This window comes from Platalea leucorodia (genome assembly GCF_965183815.1).
Source record: "Platalea leucorodia genome assembly, chromosome: 1".
Classification (NCBI taxonomy): Eukaryota; Metazoa; Chordata; class Aves; order Pelecaniformes; family Threskiornithidae; genus Platalea; species Platalea leucorodia.
In genome coordinates this window covers 40,868,265-40,894,850 of record NC_138823.1, presented here as the reverse complement: position 1 = coordinate 40,894,850, position 26,586 = coordinate 40,868,265, and the positions used below count along the sequence as shown (strand labels likewise).

General features: G+C 41.2%; 1 protein-coding gene across 2 annotated transcripts in view; it reads left to right on the top strand.

Moving 5' to 3' along the window:
• CHD7 (chromodomain helicase DNA binding protein 7) overlaps nt 1-26,586 on the top strand; it is a 135,247-nt gene that overhangs the window by 41,770 nt on the left and 66,891 nt on the right. For both annotated transcript variants that reach the window (XM_082321021.1, XM_082321022.1), the window contains exon 2: nt 1,544-3,401. In XM_082321021.1, coding sequence (XP_082177147.1) covers nt 1,719-3,401 — 1,683 coding nt within the window. In that variant the 5' untranslated portion in view covers nt 1,544-1,718. The remainder of the gene's footprint in view (nt 1-1,543; nt 3,402-26,586) is intronic.

The window sequence follows — 26,586 nt, the reverse complement described above, 5'->3', positions numbered from 1 at the left end:
GTGATAAATGCTTGTGCTTTTCCTCTTGCCCTCTACTTCATACTGTAGAAGGTTCTCTTGACAATGGCTACAAGAAGTGTAATAAATGTGCTGATATTTTCTCCCTAAAACTTGTCTGGGACCAATTGCCTTCAGTTAAAATAGTCTGGCCTGGCATTTTGCATCCAAAGTGACTGAAAGCATCCCTCCTCTGCAACAAAAAGGAAGATGTGAAAGTACAAACTTGTAAATCTTTTCTTTGATCACTGATTAAGGGCAAGCTGGTATCTGCAGGTACAGTCACTACTAAATTATGACAAAGATGCAAAAATAGTTGTGTTTATTTGATATGTGATTGGGATTCCTTGACTACCATCTTAAAGTTTACTTTGAGATATAAGACATAGCATTTTAAATTCTGATCTTAAGAAGAAAAGATAGCATTAGACTAGTTTTGTTCATAATAAACAGATGCAAACAAAATCTCTGAAGTTGTTGCGGGGAGAGGACAGGGGACACATTTCAGAACATGCCAGTCTTCAACGTGAAAAACCTAAACGGGAACTTTTCTGAATCTGCTCTGCTACTGTGTGTTGCTTTTTTCTTTTTTCCCAAGTCCAAGTGTGTGCCTTGTTAGGTTAGCATTTTTATTATTCTTTTGCCATTACTAATTCTTCTGAATGAGTTTCCAAGATTGTAATTCTGGAGAGAACAAAACTTCAGTGTGGTCTTCTGAAGTGCTGTAGTTGCAGTTAGTAGCACGATTGCCTGAAGATGAATAATGAACTCCAGTGACAGTGTTCCCTGTTATCATCATGAGACAAATTAGGATATGGATTGAGAAATCTACCTGATCATAGAATGAAGCTCTCAAATTTAATTTTCTTACACAAATTGAGCATATCGTTTTGCTTACATGGGAAGAAGCGTCATGTCTTTCAGTTTACAACTTCATTAAATGAAGAGAAATTATGTGTTTTAAAAAAATATTTTTTTTTTGGCTTCCTAAATGTTAAGTCTTGCAATTTAGTATGTTTTAGAGGGTCACCTCTGTGTGCATTTGAAAAATCCGTTGTCCATATAACTAACTTTAGTCTGTCATAGGACTTGGTGCTTCTGCTTGCTCATCTGATTACGCAGCTCAAGGGAATAAGGTTAAGGACATGCTGTTGGTAACTAGAGCATTTTCAGGGCTTTAGTTCGGCAGATGGGCTGCTTGGCTGTATTCATGCATCTGCCTACCTGCTGTGGCAGCTGCTGCTGCTGCATGTTGTGTTCTTTTGTTCTGTTCCAGCCAAGAAAGGAGCACTAGGAAGTGTAGTGAACGGATTAATCTAAGGTTAAGGCTAGTGTTTTGCTTGCTTCCTAACTCTCTATCATAATAAAGCTTCTGATAAAGCTAATGAATCCTTCGTAAAGTGAAATAGATTTTTAAGATGTATTTCAGGGGCTGAAACTAGCTAACATTGTCTAAAAAACAGTCAAGTGTGTTTTCTTTCTATTGCCTGACATTATTTATTTCAATATCTTCCTCTCTTTCTTCCCCTTCCCCCGCTTTTTCTAGGAGCAGTAACCAGACTTTGCCTGACACTGCGTGGTCCAAAAGAATTAAGGAAATATGGAATGACATGAAGGAGATTAGTTGAGGATTAAAGGCTTTGAGGACAAAACACCTCACTGAGGTGAAGCACAGACTAGCATTCTAGTTGTAGCTCCGAGGAGCTGTGTGCTGGAAAAAGATGGCAGATCCAGGAATGATGAGTCTGTTTGGAGAAGATGGGAATATTTTCAGTGAAGGGTTGGAAGGTCTTGGAGAATGTGGATATCCTGAAAATACAGTAAATCCGATGGGGCAGCAAATGCCCATGGATCAAGGATTTCCCTCTTTACAGTCATCTCTTCATCATCCCCCTGCAAATCAAAATCAAGCCAAGTTGACCCATTTTGATCACTATAATCAATACGAACAGCAGAAAATGCACCTGATGGATCAGCCGAACAGGATGATAAGCAATGCCCCTGGGAATGGTATAGCGTCTCCTCATTCACAATATCACAACCCTCCGGTTCCTCAGGTTCCTCATGGCAGTGGTGCTGGTGGTCAGATGGGAGTCTATCCCGGCATGCAGAACGAAAGACATGGGCAACCCTTTGTAGACAGTGGCTCCATGTGGGGACCACGGGCAGTTCAAGTGCCAGACCAGATAAGAGCACCATACCAGCAGCAACAGCAGCAGCAACCGCAACCGACGCAGCCGCCACAGGCACCCTCCGGGCCCCCTGGGCAGGGCCATCCTCAGCACATGCAGCAGATGGGAAACTACATGGCTCGTGGTGATTTTTCAATGCAGCAGCACGGTCAGCCGCAACAGCAGAGGATGAACCAGTTCTCGCAAGGCCAAGAAGGCCTCAATCAGGGAAACCCTTTCATTGCCACCTCAGGACCTGGCCACTTGTCTCATGTGCCCCAGCAGAATCCCAGTATGGCACCTTCTTTGCGACACTCAGTCCAGCAATTTCACCACCATCCCCCCACTGCTCTCCATGGAGAATCAGTAGCCCACAGTCCCAGATTCTCCCCTAATCCTCCCCAGCAGGGTGCTGTTAGGCCGCAAACACTTAATTTTAGTTCTCGGAGCCAGACGGTACCCTCACCTACTATAAACAACTCAGGGCAGTATTCTCGATATCCTTACAGTAACCTTAATCAGGGATTAGTTAATAATACAGGGATGAATCAGAATTTAGGCCTTACAAATAACACTCCAATGAATCAATCTGTACCAAGATACCCAAATGCTGTCGGATTTCCATCAAACAGTGGTCAAGGACTAATGCACCAGCAACCCATTCACCCTAGTGGCTCACTTAACCAAATGAACACGCAAACTATGCACCCTTCACAGCCTCAGGGAACTTATGCCTCTCCACCTCCCATGTCACCTATGAAAGCAATGAGTAATCCAGCAGGTACACCTCCTCCACAGGTTAGACCTGGTAGTGCTGGAATACCAATGGAAGTTGGCAGTTATCCAAATATACCCCATCCTCAGCCGTCACACCAGCCCCCTGGTGCCATGGGAATTGGACAAAGGAATATGGGCCCCCGAAACATGCAACAGAATCGTCCGTTTATGGGTATGTCTTCAACACCACGGGAGATGGGTGGGCACATGAGACCAAATGGTTGTCCAGGTGTTGGCCTTGCAGATCCACAAGCAATACAAGAGCGACTAATATCTGGCCAGCAGCTGCCTAATCAACAGCAGTCTTTTCAACAGCAAATGCCAACCTGTCCTCCCATGCAGCCTCATCCAGGGATACATCATCAGTCTTCACCACCCCCACATCCTCATCATCAGCCTTGGGCACAGCTTCACCAGTCACCACAAAACACACCACAAAAAGTGCCTGTCCTTCAGGTAAGCTACTTCCAATGAATAGAAAATGTTTTAAATTACTGTAAATGCATTGCAGGATACACAAGATCTATGGTTTTGGAATAGTTGCCTCTGTTTGACTCCCCTGGTTGTTACTGGTTATGTGGCTTTCTTGGTGCACAGAAGCTGAAGGTAAAATGAGGCTCAGGTAGCTTGCTAATGTCCTTACAGTAATTTTTACAGGATAACATTATGGATAGACCAAAATATGATACAGCAGCAGGACGAGCTGAATACCTGCTTTGTTTCGTGCTGGTTCCTTTGAGGGGAAAATGGAAAGCATGTATGAGAATTGTAATTTCAACTATTAATTTTTGTATTTGCCACTTGGAGAAAGAAGTATGTGTTAGTAATGGGTTTGTTTTGGCCAAACCGAGGGTTTTCTTCAAATCCTAAGAGAAAGTTTTGTGGTTTTAAGTTAAAGCTGAAATTTCTACATGTGAAAAAATTTCCAGGGTGAACGTCTTCAGCACTAAGTAATGCAACTGAAAAGTGATGGGGCAACAGTTTTATGCAAGGAGAAGGCAGCAAATGTGAATCGTAGTCTGAAACCAAATCTTCTGAGGCTTAAATGAAATCTCGAATAGGATAGAAGTTTTATTTTGTTGAGTCTCTGATCTGCTGAGTTTCAATGCAAATGTACTGCTTCCATGTCATTTTTCAATTAAAAGCTAAAAACAGTAAAACATCTTGATCCTCTGTAGCTTAGCAGGCTTGACTACATGTTAGTATGTTAAGCTTGAGCTGAAAAAGTGCCTTTTGGGATCTTTGCATTTGCCATTGCTTGCCTCTGGCTCTATGAGTCATCATTCAAGAGGTTTTGGTGCTGAATGAATAGGTGGTCAAGATATTAGAGGTTTAAATTTTTTTTTTTTTAAACCAGTCAGTAATTAATGCCAAGTAGCTCTGCCCATAAATATTTGGAGACAATTGTTGGAATGCAGTCACAATGATACGATGCTACAATAAGCTTAATAAATCATAAAAACAGCTGTCCTAGCCAGTGTCCCAGGCCTGTGCGGAAAGCAGCTGCTCAGCAGTCCCCTCCACTGCTGCCTGCCGGCTGCTTCTGTTAGCCGCTCCGCACAGCGTGAGGTGGGTCTGGGAATCAGATGTATGCGCTGCAGAGAGGCAGCTGACAAGGAGTGGTAGATGGAGCAGCTCAGCAGCTGGGAGAGGCTTCCACATTCCCTGTGGAAGAGAGGAGGGGGGAGCGCTGGAGGTGCCATAGGGTGGGGAAGCCCTGGGAGGGAGACTGGGGACTAAGCTGGGCAAGGGGAAGGGCACTGTCTTTCTGGGAGGGAGGAGGAAGCTCTCCTCTTGAAGGGGCAAAAAATACGTTCAATATCTTTCTCTCCCCTGCCCCCCTCAAAATTGGTGTGAAATTTTATACCTGTGTTGGCCTTTCCTCTCCCCCCACCTCCACGCACAGGCTTTGTTTGGAGAACCTAAACTACAGTTCTTGCACACACATGGAATTGTGTGTTCCTTCTTGAGAAAGCAGCTCTTGACAATACACCTTGTGTTATCGACTGTGTGGGTAAGCAGGTTGAAAAAGGAAAGAACTCAAGACTATACGAAAAAAGCCAAGAGAATGAGCAGATATTTGGAAAGGGGGTAATAACAGCATGGAGAAATCAGTAGATTAAGACTGGGGATCAGAAAAAGAAGTAGCAGATGTGGTTTTTACCCTGAAGTTGAGGACTGACACATCTAGCAGAAAAAAAGAAAATTGTAGAAATGGTAACGTAAGACTTCTAAGACAGTAAAGGAACAAGAAGCAGCGACACTGGGATCTTTCACAACTAGTGATGGTGGGGGTGTGGGAAGGGAAGACTTGAGATCGGCTGTGCCCTAAAGCTGCGGTGTTCTTCACCGGCATTAATTCCTTGTTTTCATCTGACCATCCAGTAGAACTTTTTTTGGCAGCAAGAGGTGGTTTGGGGGGAGAAGGTTTACTTGTGGAATGGACAGGCTTGTTAAATGTTCTTGGGACATTCATTTCCCTTTAATCAGTGAAGAGGTAAAACGCAGGCAGTTCAACCCTTAAATGAGCTGTGCAACCTATTACAAAGTTCTGAACTGCAGATGAATAGCTTGAACAAAGGTAAGTGCTGAAACTAAATAATTAGAGGAAAACCACATGATAACTCAAGTTATTTGATTAAAATCAGTAATTCAAACAGTTGTAGCTAGCCAAGTAACTTCTGTTAGCCTACTTCTGTTAAGTTTTTATTTGGTAAAAGTTATTGTTAACATACCTTCCCATTAAGTAATTAGTTTGAGACCTGTCTGTAGTAATGAAACTCTTGACAGGCAGGCATTTCCCCCTTGAAAACTGTTTGGATGAAATAAATATTGTTCAAGTCAATGAAAACCCAGCTCCTCCCCACCCCCTGGGGAAAAATGCAGATGTGTGAAACCCCCGCTTTTAAGACTGAATACAGAATTTGTAGCTCTCCTGTCTGTGTCGTGGTTTTCTCTTCATGTCAGTTGGCAGAAAACTGTTCACTGAAGAACAGTTATTTAAATGACTGGTTTGTTTTTATTTGTATAAAATGAATCAACAAAATGAATATAGTCAGTGAAATGGAAATCACTATACACTTTTAAATCAACAGAAGCCATCTTAGTAATTATTTTTCAGTGATTTGAAGCTAGCCTTATCATGGGAAGGCTGTAATACTTGTGGTTAACCAAATTACTGTTTTGTTCTTAGATACGTTGGAAGGAAAGTGAAGTTCTTTTGCTTTTAACTTGAAAGAAATTGCTATGTCAATTCTAGGACTCGTTATTTCTTTTTTTGTTTGCAAAACTGCATATTGTTTTGGCTGGGAGATAGAGCTGGTGATTGACAATTCAGCTGGTTTAGATTAATAGCTGAAAACTAGACATGGTTATTAGGACCTTGTTAGCAGTGAGTTGCTGGCTTTGGTGGAGGTTGATAGATTCATAAGAACCACCGTAGCGTTGGGACATTCAGTCAGTGTACTTGGTTTTTCAAGCCCTCTTCTGAAACGTCCTTCACCAAAGGCGTTTGGAGGAGCTCGGTGGCCCTGGCGTGGGGAGGCGGGTTCTGCTGCGGCCGGGTAATCGGCCAGGGTGCGAAGCAGAGGGTAGGAGTAGCTTGCTTGTTTTCACAGTGGGGGCATCTGCGTTGGGCTTGTGAGCTTGTGCTCTCCAAAATACTCCTGAATGATCTGGGAAAGAGTGAAAAGTCAGATGGCAAAGTTTGCTGCTGCTGTTAACATACTCGAAGCCGAGTGCCAAGTGCCGACATGGTGAAGAGCCTGACAACAATGTAACTAAATAATTAGAAATACAACAGGAATGTCAGTTGCTTGGCTGTAAGCTGTGTGAGCCAAGGCATGGCCAGGAGAGGTTTAGGTTGGATATTAGGAAAAATTTCTTCACCGAAAGGGTTATCAAGCACTGGAACAGGCTGCCCAGGGAGTGGTTGAGTCCCCATCCCTGGAGGTATTTAAAAGATGTGTAGACGTGGTGCTTAGGGACGTGGTTTAGTGGTGGACTTGGCAGTGCTAGGTTTACGGGCAGACTTGATGATCTTGAAGGTCTTTTTAAACCTAAATGATTCTATGGTTCTGTGGTGCCTGGGCAGTGAAATGGCAGGCAAAAACCTCTCCTTAAGAACAGGGTCTTGGTGTTCAATGGCTATCTGAAAATGTGCTATGACAGTCAAAGAAATAAAACGGTACTTATGGAAGTAGTAGAGAGCAAAACAAAGATTGTTATCATGGTGCTACATGTATGCATGGTATGCCGATGTGGCAAGTGCTGTGCAGCTCTGGGTCCCTTCCTCAGGCCTCAGAAAATGCAGTAGCACTTGAAGGAGCACGGAGGGGGGTGTGTGATTTGGGGGGGGAGGGGAGGGGCGAAGAAGCGAGATGGTGAAAGCCTCTTAAATTGTGAGTAGTATGGGTGCATGAAGAAGGTGAATGTGAAACAAGGGTTGTTTGTCACCTATTTTTGTCTCCTTGAATTCTTTTAAGGTATTCAGCAAATTATGATGTGGTGGCTCGGAACTGCACATTAAGATGCTGATCTCTGAGATGCTCTGCAGAAAAATGCATCATCATTTGATAAACATGAGGGCACCACATTTGGCTCAGCAGATCTGTGCCGTAAATGCGTGGCTGAGAGTTTGTTATTGGGGCGCATCTACTGGGTGCGTGTCTGGTTCTTGTGCTTTTCCACAGACTTTTTCAGAGAGGGGATATCAGGTTAGACAGGCTTCTGGGGGGTCTAATGCTATGCTGTTGCTTTTACCTGTCATTATTTTCAGAGAGTTTTATTAGTGATGGAGCAAGTGTAGGAGTTTCCTCTGCTAAGAATAGCCTGTCCTGGGTGTGTTGTTATATAGAGCTTCTTATTTACCCACGGCTACCGTGTGGGCTGAAGTTTCGAGTCCTGTTCGTTAATCATGTTCCACAAATGTGACCTACATTATTTATAGCCAAACATAGGAATACTTAAATGACAAACAGTTGCAGTATAGCCTCCATGCTCGACTAAATAGTAGAGCTCAATGGTGGGCACCAGCAGTGTTAAAGGACGCTGGGTTGCGGTGTCCAGCTTCTTGTGGAGAAAGAATTCATTTTGTGTGTGTTACCGGTTCACTGCCAGGTTTACTCTGCTGGCCTTACTATCTGCGGGCATGTGACTTTGTTTTAAATCATAACTCATAGCTGTGTTTGGTATGAACACATTCTTTTGAAATTTCCTGCCCTCCCTTGCAGGGGAAGAGGCCGGGAAAGTCCTGCTGAGTCACCAGCTGGGTCACCCCTGTCACAGGCCCTTCCTGCATTCTCAAACCCTGTGTTGCTGCCTCAGTTTAACTTACGCTTGCATATGCCTTAATGGAGAGGGATATTAATGAAAACCGCTATCAGCGGGAGTAGTTTGACGCAGTATCATAACCCAACAGAGACTGTGTGTTAAGTCAGTTACTGCTGGCACACTAAAATGAAGTTGACTTTCTCTGGGTATTTAATTGTTCTAATGCCTAAGAGTAGTAAGAAGAGACTGACTTCTTACTCATCTCCTTACTGTTGTCACATAACCAATTATCTTACAACGTGTGTCCTATAATTTTATTTAGTAAGAAATGGTATCATTTCAGATGGTTAGGATTTTTCCCATAAATTAATATTCGTAAGTAATGTCCCACAGCTCCAGAGAAGAACTGTTAGGTTTTTCATCCCTTGAGTGTTTACCTTTTGACTATTTTCCTGTCAGTAAGTAGAACAACTCCAAATTTTTTTAAAACACTATTTTACTTATTGTTTTGACACAGAGGCTATTACATGTGATTGCTAGCTGGTCTTTTGGGGTACTGTCTATGCTGCATGTTCAGCAAAATCTCATGGCTGGAAATTCTAGTTTCCCTTTTCAAGTGTCCACAGACCAGCAAACTAGTGTGTGTTGGCAAGATTGTTGAAGGTGCTAGACTAAATGGAATTAAAAAAAACACTAATACTGAACCTTGATTGATTACAATTGTATATTATTTTTATACATCAATATGTGCATGTGTGTGTGTATTTATGTGCAATATACGTAAAAAAACCTAGGCCGTATCAGAAGTTGTGGAGAATGATGAAGGAAAAGCTGAGAAGAAAATCCATAGTATTCATCTAAAAGTAAAGGCTGATAATAGTAAGTTTTTCTTAAAAATTTACAGGCTTCTGCTGTATTTTGTTGGGGCTCTGAAGAACTCCTGTATTTGAGCAATGTACTCAATGTAATTAACTATAATTTTCTAAATAAAGTAGACTGTTAGAGCTACCTTTGGTTAAAAGTATTGAAGTTATTTCACCTCTGTGGAGCAGAATAGTCTGTTAGGCCGATAACCTGATCCATCCATGAGCTACTTCACATACAGGTCTCTCAAAGGATATAATAATTAATATGAAATACTTTGTCCAACAAAAGTTCATGTTCTAAAACTCCTTGGATATATTCCAGTCTAACAGTTAATATTAACATACCCAAAGGCTTATTTTCTCCTCACCTTTGAGAAGGCTATATGTACTTTTGTAAATAAAGTGTTGCAGGGATTTCTGCAGTGAATAGGCCTTTGGGCCAAAGATTTGCTGTTTTGAGGTGGTTTTGCTATGGATTTTTTTGTCTTTTCTTTACTGTTGAGGAGGTACAAGCAACTTCAGGAATACTTGTTCCCTCAGGTGCCATGATTTGACTATGATGAAAATAATTTGTGCCATTAAATTATCTGCTCTCGAGTTTTGGGTAAAGCCAGTTTGCAGCATTAGCATAAAAACACAAGTCTGCATCAGCATATTGATATTGTGGGCTTAAGAGTTACCAGACTTGTTCTTCAGCGTGAATATGCTGGAAGTTTCTACAATACGTTGGTGACCTGAATGTGTTTTTTCTTGAAATCATTAGCATTATCTGAGGAATCGCCTAACTAGAAATATTTTTAGATTTATGCTGCTGTTCAGTACTTCAGTACAGTATTTTTATCTGCCGATGGTCACTTCTAGTGGGATTTGGCAATCGTCTTATTTTCCCATGGCTGAACACATTCTCCCATTTTATATTTATTTGAACAAATTTAAATCTGTTGTTTCAGAGAAGCTTTTTTTCATGACTGAAAACTGATAGTCTAATACAAACCCTCATGTCTGTATCATCATCAGCCTATATAACTTACAGGGATGGAAAATTGGGGCAAACGAAAAGAGAGATGCTTGATTTTTTTTTTTTACATTTATTTTTTTATTTCTTTAAATACAGTGGCAGTCTTAATAAGGAACAAATTGCAGGCGAAGTAATAATTTCCTGCCTTTTTCTTATGGATCCTCCTCCTGGTCTTCCATCCTGCTCTTTCATGTGGAATTTGAGGCATCCATTTGTTTTAAACTATTCTGCCTTTGCTTGTATCTTGAATGCAAGTGTCGGGAACTTGCGTAAGTGTCCTCTCTTTTTTCCTCTGGGGAGAGTAAATGTCTCGGTTCCCACTGTGGTGGGGCACCACTACATTGAAGTTTTATTTTTAACTTCTGTCCGCAGAGGTTTTCTCCCTCATTTCAGTGAGCCAGTGCTTTTCACTTTTGAATTTTCAGATTTGAGTTATAATGAAAGAACTGATAAACAAACAATTATGAAGCTAAAATACTGGAATGGGATTTTTAAAAAGGGACGGTCTCACCTGAACAACGTATCAGAATGGATGCATGTACCCCTCCCGGTCCTTTCTTTATTCTATTTGAGAGCTTTCCTTTCTAAGTATCAGTGTTCTTTTAATTGTATGGAGATAAATATATATTATACAGCTGGTAATGTGGTCTGGATTTTGGGAACAAATCATTTGTTTTTTTCTTCAGAGATGTCATCTATAAATATTTGATACCTTCTTTTGTCAACAGAGTTGTAAAGTTTGGTAGCTAAGGAGCAAGATTAACACCCTTGCATTTTTCACAGCGATTAAAGCATCTGTTTGTACAGATCTCTCTTTTGAAAAATTCCCAAGTTTGCAGGTGTGGTTTAAAGATGGGGAAGCAGCTTCTCGGTGGGAGCAGAGTAGGAGCGTGGGCAGGAGGCAGTGATCGGGGAGGGGGCAGCGAAAGGCTGAGCTGAGCTGATGGAGCCGTGCTGAGCAGTAGGAACAGAGAGGAAATGGCCAACGTGTTAAAATGGGGACAGAGGAGCTCGGGGAGTCACCCCACCTCTCCTGCACCAGCCGCTTCGGTCGCCTGCCTCTTGAGCCCTTGCCAGAGGCAGCCATTTGGCACAGTGGTGCCTGTTACTGCTCTGCACGCTGCTTCAGGGTGCACCTTTGTGTCACCGTGCTGTGGGCAGACAGTCCACTGCTAGCTTCTCAGCGTAGCTGTGTGAACTCAATAACTCTCAATATCTAATCTGCTTAAAAAAAAATAATCCGTGCAAATAAAGGTGGCTGAGGGCTGGGATGCAGAACCTTAGCTCCTTCCCTGCATCAGTACGCCTGGTTGTTGGTGAACTGGCTTATCTGGCCAGCTCACTTCTGGCCGGGTCACGTTCCCAGCATCTCTTTGCTGTGTGACCACACGGTCTCCCAAGCTGGTGGTGTGGGAGTGGGAATGCTTGGTGAGGGAAGACAGGGACTGCCTCTTCCTCTGGCAATGAGCTTTCAGGCCCTTTATACCCTTACACAGCTCAAGTTTCTGTAGCACTTGCCCTCAGTAACCAGCCCTTGAATCCTCCCTCAAATTTTGATAAATTAAAATTTCCATTAGAGGTCAAGGCTTTGTCTTGTTTTATTGAATTAGTGACAAACAGGTCACATTCCAACTTCTTCTAAATTTTTTTTAACTCTCACCTTTTGTTCCTTTTTTCACACAAATATAAATGACTGATTTGATTTGAGAGGTGTGTTTTCTTTTTTAGAAAAGGAGGACTTTTTTGCTCTTCCAGCTGAAGTATTTGCAGCTATTTTGTTATTGAAGAGATGAAAGAACATCCCCTTTCTAGCAAGGAGAGCTTGGCACAATTTCATTAGATCTGCGTCATGTGCATTGAAATGAGGGAAGATGCCTCCAATATCTGTCAATGAATTGTTTTCCTTGAGGACCAAATTTTTTTTTTTTTCTTCAACACTGAGAATGATTTAAAAGCATGAGAAGTTAGAAATAAAACTCAAATTAATTTCTTAGTCTTCTTTATGAGGAAACAGAACTGAGAGATAGGGTGGCTTAGTGATCTGAGGGGGGATTTGATTTATAAACTGTGGAATCAGCATTCTTTCTGATTTTACTGACCTTAATATGTCACCAATTTAGTTAGAATTTTCTCAGTTACTGGGCAAGGTTGGTAATAGTGTTGCCCCTGTTTATGAAGAGGAACATATAGGTGATGGGCATAAAGATTGTTATTTATTCAAAACCCAAATTCATAAACCTCACGATTCCAATTCTTACTCGTATATGTTACTCTAAAACATGCCATCTCCCTGCTCTCCTTGTCACTCTTTCCAGTATTGCTCTTGCTTAAGAGTGCAGCTCAAGAAGATGGAGACGACCAGTCTTAACAGTTCAAAGCAGGAAATCCCACTTCTTGTGTGGGAATTTGGTAATTGTAGAGGTTAACCCGAGAGCAGGGCAGTTACACAAGATATGGAATAAAACAAGTGGATCTCTGCTTCTGTCGTTCCATCACCTGTTCATCCCTGAATCGGTACCGAGGGTCTGGATGCAACTGTTCCCTGCACTCCTCCTCAGCAGTTTTATTGTGTTAGTCAAGCTTAGGAGACAGCAGCTCGTGTCTTACACCGAGCAAGCACAAGAATTAAGAACTTCTGGGAGTGGGTTCACATTGCATGGGTTGCTGCTGTAGAAATTAAAGGTCAAGAAATCTTAACTTCTGGAGCTTGGCAGGTTTCTATGGAATATTATTAATCTTTTAATTTTGGAAAATTGCAAGTATTTGTCTTCAAGAGTGCAACACTTTATTCTTCAGTATACAGCACAAAATGTGTCTTTGCTATATTGATACAACATGTTGTAGGGAGGGCCAAACACTTAAGTTTCATCTTTCACTTTTGTATATTTTGTTAAATATAAACTCTTGTTATTTCAATCGGGGAGGAAATTTTCATATGTAATACAAGAGTTCCCAAAAGGAATGTATACCCACCTACAATAGACTTCTTTCTTAAAACAGACTGAATAATTCAATCAGTTTAATCAGAAAAACATTAGTCAGTTTTAATTGTGCTAATTAAATTGTGTTTTATTATGTCTCTGTAAGTCCCGCAACCAAAAGAACATAATGACCACAGTAACTGAGAAGTTAATACTTCTATAGATTTTTGGATTTAGTGTTCCTGTAAGAAAAGAGAGAGAGGACTCATAACAAGCTTCATAATAAACTTCGTAACATCTAGTAGTCGATACGAACTCTGTTTTTTCCACTCTCCTTTTTCATCTCCTCTCTTTCCAGATGGCCCTCCATCCACTTGTATTCTGGTACTTCCTATCTTTTTTGGCCCTGCAAGACTCTGATAACTGTGATAATACTGTAATTTTCCTTACATGTGAGCACTGAATGATATGAAGTGCTTTATTTTATTTTTGGAAGAAATCTTTCTGTACCAGCCAATTGTTGCTAAATATAGTGGCAAGCTTATAATATACAGTGCATGTTTGAATTTAAAGTGACACCTTACCATAAAAAGTTGACCTCACAGTTTACTTGTACAACTGTATAGGCAATATGTAGTCATTAAAACTAGTCTAAAATTTTGGACTTTATAGTTGTTATTCATATCTCACTCAGTTTTCTAATAGGATATTGCAAATGTTTACCGGGGCAAGCATCATTGATTGCTGACATAGGGATAAATGCCTACAGTACTGGGAGACTACTTAGTTCCTAAGTCTTTCTCTCTGCTAGACTCCTTTGAAATATTTCAGGAAAACTTGTTGAAAACCAGATAATTGTGTAACTAAGGCATTAGACTGGGATTCAGGGAATCTTTGTTTGACATAGGTTGCTCGTTAACAGTTTGTTTCATGTTTGTATTGCCAGTGTTGCGGCCGGGTGCTCTGCAGCAGTGACAAACAGGGGACGGCAGAGCAGTTCCTGCAGTTCCCTGCTGCACTGCACAGCAACACCTAGAAATGTAACTCAGAAGCTGATACTGGTAATGAGGGGTAAGTTATAAATGGTTGCTTCAGACACAGCTCGCTCTCTCTAAAAAAAAATTTAGACCTGATATGGCTGTAGGAACATCTAGTTTAAGACTTGTGTATAGGGATTTTTACATTTCACTGTAGGTTGTGTAAAGAATGGCTGGAGCTAGGGTACTAAAGGTGTCTGCACTAAAGATAAGGTATTTAATGTTTCATAGAACAATGTTAATCAGAATAGTTGGAGAACTAAAGTAAGATTTAGACATTATAATTAAGAGTTGTCTCAATTGGCACTGCTAAATGAGGTGTTTGTCCACAGAAAAGGAAGTGTGGGGTTTTTGGTTGGGTTTTTTCTTTCTTTTTTTTTTTTCCCTCCCCTCCAGTTCTAGTGACACTTTCTGATTTGTTAGTTTAGCTCAATTACTAGAGGAGCTGAGAAAGGCCTACCTTTCATGTCATAAATACGTATTAGATAACATTCAAAGGCTTTTTTCATTTGTTGCTGTGCCTAAAGAACTAGAGCTTGAGAAGTATCTTGAGCTCTTTGACATAAATGGATCTCGGGCAGCATATATAACATCAAAGGATTTTTAACAAGTCTGTGATTTCAAGCCCACTTTGTCATGCTGAAGTTAATAAAATACTGCAATGGAAAGGCCATTTGGAGAACTGCTGTCTTCCCACCCCAAGAGAAAAATAGAGTGGATTACTGATGATCTCTTGGTTTTGTACCCCATGTGTATCCATTAAGATTTCTTTGAGCTGGTGGTTTCAACCTGTGGTCTGTATACCTCTGAAGTCCCCTGCGGACTGCTTTTAAGTGGCCTGGGAAAGGTGATGAAGGAGAGCAGGTTTATATGCTAAGCAACAATACGCGTACGGGAAGTTTTTAAAGAGAATTACATCTCCACTACTAGAGGCTTACAGATAAAGAAAAAAAAAATTACAGAACAGAGTTCTGTGTTGTAACTTAAATCTCAGTTCAGACAGTATTTGCTCAGTCTGGCGTCTGAAATGACAGCAGTTACACCTCAGTGTAAAGCAAAGTGTAGGGACCCCCTGTCCCAGCAAAGTGTTTTGGGACCAGTACTGTTAAATATCTTCATCAGTGACATAGACAGTGGGATCAAATGCACCCTAAGCAAATCTGCAGATGACACCAAGCTGAGTGGTGCATCTGACACGCCTGAGGGATGGGATACCATCTAGAGAGACCTGGACAAGCTTGAGAAGTGGGCCCGTGTGAACCTCATGAGGTTCAACAAGGCCAAGTGCAGGGTTCTACACCTGGGTCAGGGCAACCCCCGGTATCAGTACAGGCTGGGGGATGAGGGGATTAGGAGCAGCCCTGAGGAGAAGGACTTGGGGGTACTGGTGGATGAAAAGCTGGACATGAACTGGCAATGTGCTCTCACAGCCCAGAAAGCCAACCGTATCCTGGGCTGCATCAAAAGCAGCATGGCCAGCAGGTCGAGGGAGGTGATTCTGCCCCTCTGCTCTGCTCTGGTGAGACCCCACCTGGAGTGCTGCATCCAGCTCTGGGGTCCTCAGCACAGGAAGGACATGGACCTGTTGGAGCGGGTCCAGAGGAGGGCCACAAAAATGATCAGAGGGATGGAACACCTCTCCTGTGAGGAAAGGCTGAAAGAGCTGGGGTTGTTCAGCCTGGAGAAGAGAAGGCTGTGGGGAGACCTTATTACAGCCTTCCAATACTTAAAGGGGGCTTATAAGAAAGATGGGGACAGACTTTTTAGCAGGGCCAATAGTGATAGGACAAGGGGTAATGGTTTTAAACGAGAGATAAAGAAGAAATGTTTTACGCTGAGGGTGATGAAACACTGGAACGGGTTGCCCAGAGAGGTGATAGATGCCCCATCCATGGAAACATTCAAGGCCAGGTTGGACAGGGCTCTGAGCAAGCTGATCTAGTTGAAGATGTCCCTGGGTTGGGCTAGATGACCTTTAAAGGTGCCTTCTGACCCAAGCCATTCTATGATCCTATAATCTCTTCAGGGGGGAATCCCAACAGTGAGTTCTGCATTGGCTGATCAAGATGGTGTATCCTTACCTCACCTGGAAGTAATGGATTGTACAGTGCCACCTTTTTTGGAAAGGACATTGAAAGACTGAATAGAACGTATACTAAAAATGTTACATTTGCCTTTGGATTTGAAGGGAACTGGGCATAACTGAGCCTTTCTGTGGAGCTGCAGATCTTGTAGTGGAAAGTGACAGCATGAAACCACAGTTACCTGAGTTGTTTGACAGGTTAGTATTAGTAAGCCAGCTACAAGAAGGATGGCTTTAGCCTGTGGTACGTACCCTCCATGTCTGTTAACTTCTTCCATCAGAGAACCTTTGAGCAGTTTGAGTCAGTGGGAATATGCTGGCGGGGCAGGCAAACCCGATCACTGTTTCCATTTCACAGGGTGGAAACGTGCAGCCAGGCAACGCGCCTGGGGTTACGCAGGCGGCCACAAACCTCCTCCCTCTTCCGCCGCCGCCACCCCGGGCGGGCTCCTGCCGCGGCTGCCGGGTGCTCTGAGGGGCACCTGCGCCAGGAGCCTTCCTTTGAGAAAACTTAACACAGCTTGTTCCTCAACTCCTGCAGGCTTTCTTGGATGCCAGGTTGACTACTTCTGTGCATTTGTCTGTCCTCAAAAAGGCAAAAAGCCTTTGGGTGTAGTCTTCTGTTCTGCTTTGTCTTTTAGTATATCCAAAATACAACCACTGCAGCTTCAGAAAGTAACTTTCTGCATTTGAAGGGCTTTTACTAACTATGTCTAATTGGATAAACAAAAATTCTCATGCGGAACTGTGGGGACTAATACATAAAAGGAATATTAGTAGTGCACATGAAAATATCTACCTTACTTCAATCCTAGAAAACCAACAATTTATTTCTTGCAAGCCACAAACACAGAATTACTAAAATCTCAATCAGCATATTTTCCTTTTAACTGAAACACGTATTCTGTGAGTTGTAGATGCTGAAGAGGTAGATGCTTGTATTCGTAAGTAAAGCAAAGAAAACATTGTGGAGGGGAAAACATATATTATACAAGAAAACCTGGGCTGCAAGTAGTTGAAGTATGATCTGCAGGTTGTCTTGCTCTGTCAGCACTCTTTGCTGGGTAAAAAACTGCCTGGATGGCCTCTGGGCCCAGAGAGTTGCGGTGAATGGAGTTAAATCCAGTTGGCAGATGGTCACGAGTAGTGTTCCCCAGGGCTCAGTGTTGGGGCCACTTCTGTTCAGTATCTTTGTGATCAGGACGAGGGGATCGAGTGCACCCTCAGTAAGTTTGCAGATGACACCAAGTTGGCCAGGAGTGTTGATCTGCTGGAGGGTAGGAAGGCTCTACAGAGGGACCTGAACAGGCTGGATCGTTGGGCTGAGGCCAACTGTATGAGGTTCAACACTGCTAACTGCTGGGTCCTGCACTTGGCTCACAACAACCCCAGGCAACGCTACAGGCTGGGGGTGGAGTGGCTGGAGAGCTGCCTGGTGGAAAAGGACCTCAGGGTGTTGGTCAACAGCCGGCTGAATGTGAGCCAGCAATGTGCTCAGGTGCCCAAGAAGGCCAATGGCATCCTGGCCTGTATCAGGAATAGTGTGGCCAGCAGGACCAGGGAGGTGATAGTGCCCCTGTCCTCGGCACTGGTGAGGCCGCACCTCGAGTACTGTGTTCAGTTTTGGGCCCCTCACTACAAGAAGGACATGGAGGTGCTGGAGCGTGTCCAGAGGAGGGCAACGAAGGTGGTGAAGGGTCTAGAGCACAAGTCTTACAAGGACCGGCTGAGGGAGCTGGGGTTGTTTAGTCAGGAGAAGAGGAGGCTGAGGGGAGACCTTATTGCTCTCTACAACTACCTGAGAGGAGGTTGTAGCAAGGTGGGGGTCGGTCTCTTCTCCCAAGTAACAAGCGATAGGACAAGAGGAAACGGCCTCAAGCTGCACCAGGGGAGGTTTAGGTTGGATATTAGGAAAAATTTCTTCACCGAAAGGGCAGTCAGGCATTGGAACAGGCTGCCCAGGGAAATGTTTGAGTCCCGATCCCTGGAGGTATTTAAAAGACGGGTAAATGTGGTGCTTAGGGACATGGTTTAGTGGTGGACTTGGCAGTGCTAGGTTAACTGTTGGACTTGATGATCTTAAAAGTCTTTTCCAACCTAAATGCTTGTATGATTCAGTGATTAACTACTTAAGTCTGATACACTTACTAGTAGATGTAAAAAATAAAACCTCTTGCTCCTCTCCATCTCTTCTGAGTATCTCTACACCAGCTTGTACAAACTTACCCCAAAACAAAGCACTCCTGTGAACCACCTAATGGCCTTAATGAGTGGGGATGGGAGAAGGGGTTTACAATGTTAATTAACTGGTCTGGAGAGCCGTCAAAGCAGGTCGGGGACTTCTGGTCTGGGAGCTCTGGGGTAATTTCTGTGGAAAAGAGTTCTTTTTTTTTTGAGGGAAGAATTTGTTCTACCTTCATTTATCATTGATGCAGATCTCTTGTGTTAGCAGTGTTGTGTGTAGGAAGCTCTTGAGGAAGAATAAGTTTTCCAGCACAACATTAGAAAGAAGAGAAATTCTCTCAGTAGCCTTTCTAGTTGCAATATTCCTGTTGCAAGTTAAGACACATGCATAGCAAGTGGATACCATTATCTCCTGCATTAACTTACTCATTACAAGTGTATCACTAATATTTAAATAATGTAACTGTGTAAATGACCAGCTGATGACCAGTAATTTCATAAATTGCTTACTTCTGCTTTTCTCAAATGTCTGTAGTCTAGAGTACCTAAAAATAAATGACTTCTGCATTGTTTTGGGAAAATCATCCAAACCAAGGAATACAGAAGCTCTTGCAAAAGGACACTGGGAGTATTGCATCTGTATTTAAAAAGTAACCCTTTCTGTTTTAGACAGCATTTTGTATGGCATTTTGTGTGAACGAAGACAATTTTGTGTGAACGAAGACAATTTCCAGTCAAAGGAAGAGGTTATAAATACAAACATTTGAAATCACAGAGGTTTTCCTTGGGGTATCTGAGTAGTCACATTTATAGCTGTAATGATTTGAGGATATGAGTGAAGTAAGGCTTATAAAAGAGGTAATACTTAAGGGTTTTTTTTCTGACTATATTGGCCAGTCTAATTATAAAAGCCTTTTGGGTAACCAACCCATTTTTTCAGGTTTGAAGATAAAACTTCTGTGACCAGAATCTTGTCTTACCAGCCCTATTGGTCTGCTTAATAGAGGTTTCCTTCCCCTAGAAAATTAAACATAAATGGTTGTTCTAAGCATATTTAACTCATTTCTGAAATAATATGTTCAGTGTTTGTCATATTCCAAATTACATTTGTTAAAATACATTTATTTTTTAATCTGAACAAGATTTTGCTGTTGATTTTTATTGTCACCAGTCATTAGGAACAAAGTACTTGTGAAGATTGCCTGGGCCACTGAGTTGAGCCTCCAGCTGTCACATGCACCATCTTATGAACTACTTTTCATAACTTTATCAAACTTCAGTTTAAAGAGCACTTGGCTTTTGCTCCCAGTACTCCTTTTTGAAACCCTGACCCAAATCAGATTACTCTAAATGTTGCAACAGGCATCTGACTTTCTGTCCTAAATTTATTAGTCACTGGTTTTATACCCAATTTGCTCTTCTGCCAATTTTACCCCTCTTAATTCTTTTTATTTCCTGTCTTAGGATCTGCCGATGTTTTCATAAATAGCAATCTATCTAAAGTAAGTTAAATTCCCTTCAGCCTTCTCCTTCAAGATGATCCATGCCTGTGAGTTGAGGTCTAATTGTTGTTGATGTGGATGATCAGAATTGTGTACAGTATTGCTCTATGGCACAAATACTTCCCTGGGTTTACTGGGAGCCATCTTAAGAGGCACTTTAACATTTTAATTTTCTTTTCCTAATTGTACATCGCACCGGTTGTTTATAGACATCCTATGGTTAAGTACGAAATACTTTAGTCTTCAGCTACCTGGTCTTACCTTATTTTATGTAAACATAAATGAATACCAAAAATCACAGGTAATAGCATAGCACAAAAATTACAAGTACTGAAGTATTTCAAGTTTGGAAATGCGTATGAAGTGCTAGTTAAATTTGTGAGGGCTTTGCACTGATGGGCTTAATTTCTTTGATAGTGTTTTGAAGTTGTGAGGTGTCTACAAATTTCCAAGCATCTCATTTAAAACTAGGATTCTGAGTAAGCGCAAGCTGCTCTGCTTCTGCTAGAGTCGCAGCTGCGTAATGCTTAAAGGACACCTTCCTTTGCAATAACATTTAAAAATACTAATTCCTGTTACTCATCTGCAATCCTCTTCCCACAGCTTGAGCTGAGGGCTATAATGGAACCTATTATAGGCAAAAGGTCTATGACTCAGCCATTGAGCCATGCAAACTCTTGGCTTCTTTAATTGGCACCATTAAATCTTTAGTAGTTTTTCTCTCATAAAATAGGTATCGTTGGTGTAAAAATGCATCACTGCTGAAGATATATTGTACCTTTTGCCCTCTGATTTCCATGAGTTGATCAACTATAGGTGTTTAAAGGCTGGTTAATCGGAGGAACTTTTCTAGAATTACTGCTTTTCCTTAACTATTTATGAGCATATCTGAAACAGAATGTAAGAAAGCCATCTCACAAGTCATTATGTTTTCAGGTTATTTTCCTTTTCTATTTAGAGACAGGAGAGGGAAAAGAAAAACCTGCCTTTCCATCATGTTTTATTTTATCTTCATAGAATTTATTTAACCCGAGAACTGGGTATTTTCTACGTGACAGCGTGGAAACTGTTAATTCTTGAGTACGTAACAGAGAAGAACCCACATGATTTAGCTGATTATTTTTTTTCTATTGCAAGGTTTTGTTTTGTGTTTTGTGGTTTTGTTTGTTTGTTTGTTTGGTTTTTTTAATGTATTGGAAAGTGAACATGGAAGCAGCTGTAGTTTGGGAAGGGGGTCAGATATCATTAGAGGAAATTTAAAGAACACTGTGGAAGTTAAATGTTTGAATACATGCACACACGCACACATATATATTTTTATATATATATGTGTATGTGTATATATAGATATGTATGTAAGAAAAAAAAGTAGCTTTTAACTCTTCTCTTGTTGTCTACCTGCATACTTAGTATGTGACACCTTAGAGCTTTTAAGTATTTATATTGCTGTAAGCATCAATGCTTCTGAAAGAGGGGTGTGATGAGGAAATTCAGAAAACTATAGTTGTTTGTTACCATCTGCAGATTCTGCTTTGGTTGAATGTACAGTTGGCAAGAAGTCTTTGGTTGTTATGTTTCGATGTACTTTGTTCAAAGTAAGTATCAAGAAACAACAAAGTTAGTTATAGAAAATGTTAAACTATGTAATTTAATACGCATATTTTAAGTGATTGTGTTTACAGAGTGATAGCAATCTACAAAGCTGGAAGTTAAGAAAGATCCAAAGTCAGACTGTCGCTACACATTCCTTGTGCCTCTGAAATAGGATGTAATCTGTGTTTGCAACCATGTTTTCTTTGTTCCCTTTCTTCTACCTGCAGAAGATCTTCTGTGATATAAGTAGTTGTTTAATTTGTTTGTTTTTATTATTTGAGGTATGGCTCGATAATTTATTTACTGTATATTATCCAGTAAACCCAATCTTGAATATCACTGAAGCTCATGAAACAGACTGACTCTTCCTACAAACACTGTCTCTCTTTGTATCTTGGTAAAGAATTAATAGCTAAACGAGCTTTTTTTTTAATGGTAATTTTAATCATAACACAGAAAAACCTCAATAACCACTGATTCATTCATCTTCTAAACTCTGCTGCAATGTGTATTTTCCATTTTACATACAAGGAAACCAAGACAGAGGGAAGGGGAGTTGCCTGAGGCCAGAGTGATAGACGTGGGCTTTAGGGCTTCTTAGTGTGCATTAGGCTGGGCTGTATTGCCCTAATGCTGAAGCCAGTAGTTATCCAAGTAGGCGCTCTCTTGCAGTCATGGCTGGGCACTTCTGAAGAAGAGGGTCCATGGCAAGTCCTTTGCTGGAGATCCATGTTAGAAAGAAATGAGCATGTAATTTAAAAGAAAAAAATCAAAACCCAAAAAACCCTCAGCCCTTCTGGGAAAAAAAAAAAAATATCACAGTGAGTTGAGGTTGGTGGAAAAAAAGACAGTAAATTATCTTGCCTGACATTCACTGCTTTCATCACAGCCATGTCCTTGCAGTCTTTCCCTTTTCTGTGCTTAAGGTTTCAAGGTAACATGAGTCTTCTCTTCAGGATAATATCTTAGTCATTCAGATCTCATTGAATCTGGAGTCTCATCCATCCTGTATGCTGAATGAGGCAGCAATTCTGGAGGTAACTAGGGAGGAGTCAGCCTGTATGTTAGAGATACTAATGTAAAAATGTTAAGTACTAGGACGTAGAATTTGTTTCAGAAGTGACACTGACGACATTTGTTCTTTGTTTTCAAGTATTTGAAATATTTAGTAAATTAGACTGCCATTTAAAAAAAAAAAGAAAAATATGTTTATTACTTACAATAGTTTTTCTTTGGGTTACAGTGAACTTTAAATACTCTTTTCCCAAGACAACGGTGCTTGTTTACTATTTCACTTTCAGGATGACTCATTTGATCAATGACTGGAGAAAACTTTTGAATTTCTGCTGGACAAGAACAGTTTAACATTGGATAAAAATGGGTTAGAAAAGTCACTTCAACTTATTAGGGACAGCTAATATAAATAAAAGTGGTAGTGGGGCTTTGGAGTTTCTGTTTTCTGATGTGAAACTTCTTTGTAACTAAGGCAATGGCATTTAGAACGTCAAAACAAAATGTTAACTTTTAGATGGTTTTAAATTGTGAATCTCCTAGTACTAAGCATGCTCACCTGGGCTGTGAGATTGAAACAGCAACAGGTAAAACACTTTGAGATTTGGAGTAGACATAGAGACAGGATGATTGAGCTACTGTGGATATCATCTTATGATATCGGGAAACATTTACCAAATATGTTTTTTTTGGGGGGAAGTTCTGAAATGAGACCCTTTTCATCAGAATAAATCAGCAAACTTAAAGATTAAAAGTCATTAAAATAATAAAAAAAGTTGTTTTAGACTAGGTTTAACTTTCTTTGCCTTGGTGGTGCCTTATGTATTTTACAGCATTAGAAGTCCATGGGATTGCAGAATTCTGTGCCTTTTCAAAACTTTGTAGCAGAGGAGTCCTGAGTACAAGTTGTAGCTAAAAAAAAGGCGCTACCTCAAGTAACAAATCAAAAAGATTTCATCTTTTGATTGTGGCTACAGTGTAACTTCACCTTGCAGAGGGGGGAGATGGCAAGGTGAGAGAGAGAGTATTGTGTTATTTGTCTAGTGGGGTCTGTTGCAAGTCATCCAAATGACTTACTGATGAACTAAAAGTTTGTCAGCTCCAAACTGAAGCCAAAGTGTAGTATCTGTGGTGGTAGTGTGTGTTCTAATGCTTTCAGCTCATTTTTTTTCTTATGCTGGTATGCTCTATCTGCAAGATACCCTGGTGAAATTGAAGAAATCTTGCTGCAAACCGTGGCAGAATGCAGAACGTTTTATTATTTAATAAAAATACTTACGGATGGTGTTGTGGAAGTATCGCGGGACTTCAGTAGGACCTTCTTTCTAGGTATAGGAGTAAAAGCTCAGGGGTTAGTCCTCTGTCACATCTGTTGAAATCTTAAACATCTAAGGCCATTGCCCTTTTCTTAAGCTATTAGAATGTGATATATATTTATACCTTTGGGGAAAACTTGCTCTTTTTTAATGGGGGCTTGCAGATAGAAGTAGTGATAAAATTCTTAGTAAAGGCTCTCTATGAATTGCATCTTCTTTTCATCAGCCTCATAATCTGATGCATGTTTGTCATTAAACTGTTGATTGATACATTTTTGATATGTGCAGGCTTCTTAAACATGCGTGTTTAGCAAGTCTAGAATCTGATGGGGGAGAAATTTTAAAATAAAAATGCTGAGCTTTTGTTTTCCTAGGTATATAAGGAAGGGGTTAGGAAAGTGATAGAGAAGTTAGATATAACTTAAAGTCTTACTAACGTATTGGAACAAACACTGTATACTAACAAATTGTAGTTGTCTAAAAATGCATTTGAAACCATTTTGCTGGTGGTTGCCATATTTTATATTTTTATGAATGTATGAAGTAAAGCCCTTCAGTTGCTGCCCTCATTCATTTCTATGAGAGGGGGCTTGGCGGGCAGCTGAGGTCCCCAGCCTGCCTCCGGAGAGCCGGCTTTCCGCAGAGGTGGGCTAGACCCATTGCAGACCCTTGCGTTGGAGTGCCCTCAGAAGAGGGGCGAGAGGCTGCCCCGGGATAGGTGTGCGTGGCAAAGCAGAGCATGGCTGACCGCAAGAAGGCCAAGAGAGAACTGGCTATGACTAGTGTCTTTCTAAGGCTTCCTGAGGCTGGTCGGGAGCAACTGGAAGCTATCCAAGTGCAGAAGAAAAGCCGTGATGGTGCACGTACACAAGTGTGGCACATAGTCATGGGCATGAAGTGTATAACGCTGAGTTTGAGGACTTTCTGGCACAGGCATGATGTAAAAAAAAAAAAAAAAAAAATACATACACATGCGGTGGTGCCAGGTAAATAGGTGGGGGCAATACACTCTTACATCCACGCTGCTCCCATCTGTGCTCATCTCTGCCCCTGTGTACTTCCTTGCAATCTTTATTGCAATTTGGTCCTTTTAGTTCATTGTTAAAGTTGTAAAGCATTTTGTACTGTCCTTACAAGCAACGGAGTAGGGCTCACAAGATGTCCATCAAACAGGTGGTATTTCTGAAGCTTGTATTTACTTGATCCTTCGGCACTGCAGATCAGGCAGAAGAAATAAAAACTTGCTTCATCTAGTAAAACAAAAAAACCATACTGCTTTTATTTCTATTGTTGTTCTCCCTTCCTTAGATTAAACTGCAGTTTATTTCATGTAAAGTATAAGAAGATAAAGTGTACTTTATCTGAATTCAAATAAAGCATACTTTATTAGAGATTTCGCAAATCAAAAAAGAGATGTCACTTCTGAATTTACATACACAACTTACATACTGTTAAAAAACATAAAAATACATCTGTTATGTAAACATAAGATACATGTATGTCTCATTACCTCACATCTTATGTATTTACATATATGGCCTGTTAAATAGTTTTTTCTGTTAACTCTTGGGGGCTAGAAGGGGTGGGGGGGGAAAAGTACCAGAATAGGAACACTTTTGCTGTTGTAGCATGTAACGCTTTTGCTGTTGCTGCTGCTTGCAGCAGTGAAAGCACAGGCAGAACTCTTTTGGTTGTCTGTGGTCAGAAGAAGCAGCGTTTGCACGAAGTATGTTTGTCTTTGATTTTTCTCCTTAGTCATAAACCTGATGCCGTTTGCTCTGTGTTACTGTGATTTAGATTTGATAACAGTAGAGAAACGTATTGATGGAAGTAGATACGAGCTAATTAAGGTTCCTCTTAAGTAGAGGTTCTTCTTAAGAACTGAGTGACTTTGTAGAAAAACAAAATTTTAGGGGACATTTATAGCTTCAGTTACTATGGGCAGGCTGTAAGCGCTTAATACACCAAGTCAGTTAGGACTGTTTTCTTGGGTTTTCTTTTTCTGGGTAGGGGACAGGGTGTTAAGTGGAAATCGTAGTTGGTACCAGAGCATCATAACCTGTGGTGATGGCAATACAGTGTGACGTAGGAACCGGTTACCCTTCAGAGAGGATGGATCTTTACCTTTTTGACATTCAGTAACCGAGTGGAGGGAATTCTGCTGACGGAGAGAGGAGGCTGCGTGTGCAGGGCAGTAGGCTTCCCCTCTTCCCTCAGGATCTGGGATTTCAAAGCATGGCTGTGAAATGTGCCCAAGAGAAGGAGGGTGTTCGCATTTTATTATTTCGGGGGAACTGCTTCACTTTCACAGTGGAGCTGAAGGGCTGTGGGGAACGTGGAGGCAAGCCCAAGAGCAACAAGTCAGCCTGTTACACATGCTGAAATGTTAGGTTGCTCTTTATAAGGCTTATATATTTTACAATAGCAGTTTCAATATTACTGTTTTGGTTGAATATGTGAAGGTGTTTCCTCCTCTATTCCCCCTTTCCTGGAGAAGTTGAAGTATTGTACCAGGTCCTCTGGAAACTATTTCATCCTGGTGCGTTCTTACTTTCCTGCGCGACTTCCCTATCTTGCCTGGAGATGTGCAGCCACCACCTTGTTTTAGGGGGGTTGGAAAAGATTGGTGGTAAACCTCCTGGATATTCTCTAATCCAAGGAATTCTGTAGTAAGCACTAGGTATCTTGATAGCTGTGCTTGGGCATAACTTCACAGTTGTAACTTCACAAAGAAAATATCCATGTTTTTAAATACAGGTCCTACTCGATGGAAGTAAAGTGTTAAGAAAAAGGTGCTTGTGGGCCTTTTACCGTAGGACTCTTGCAGGTCTGCCCATCA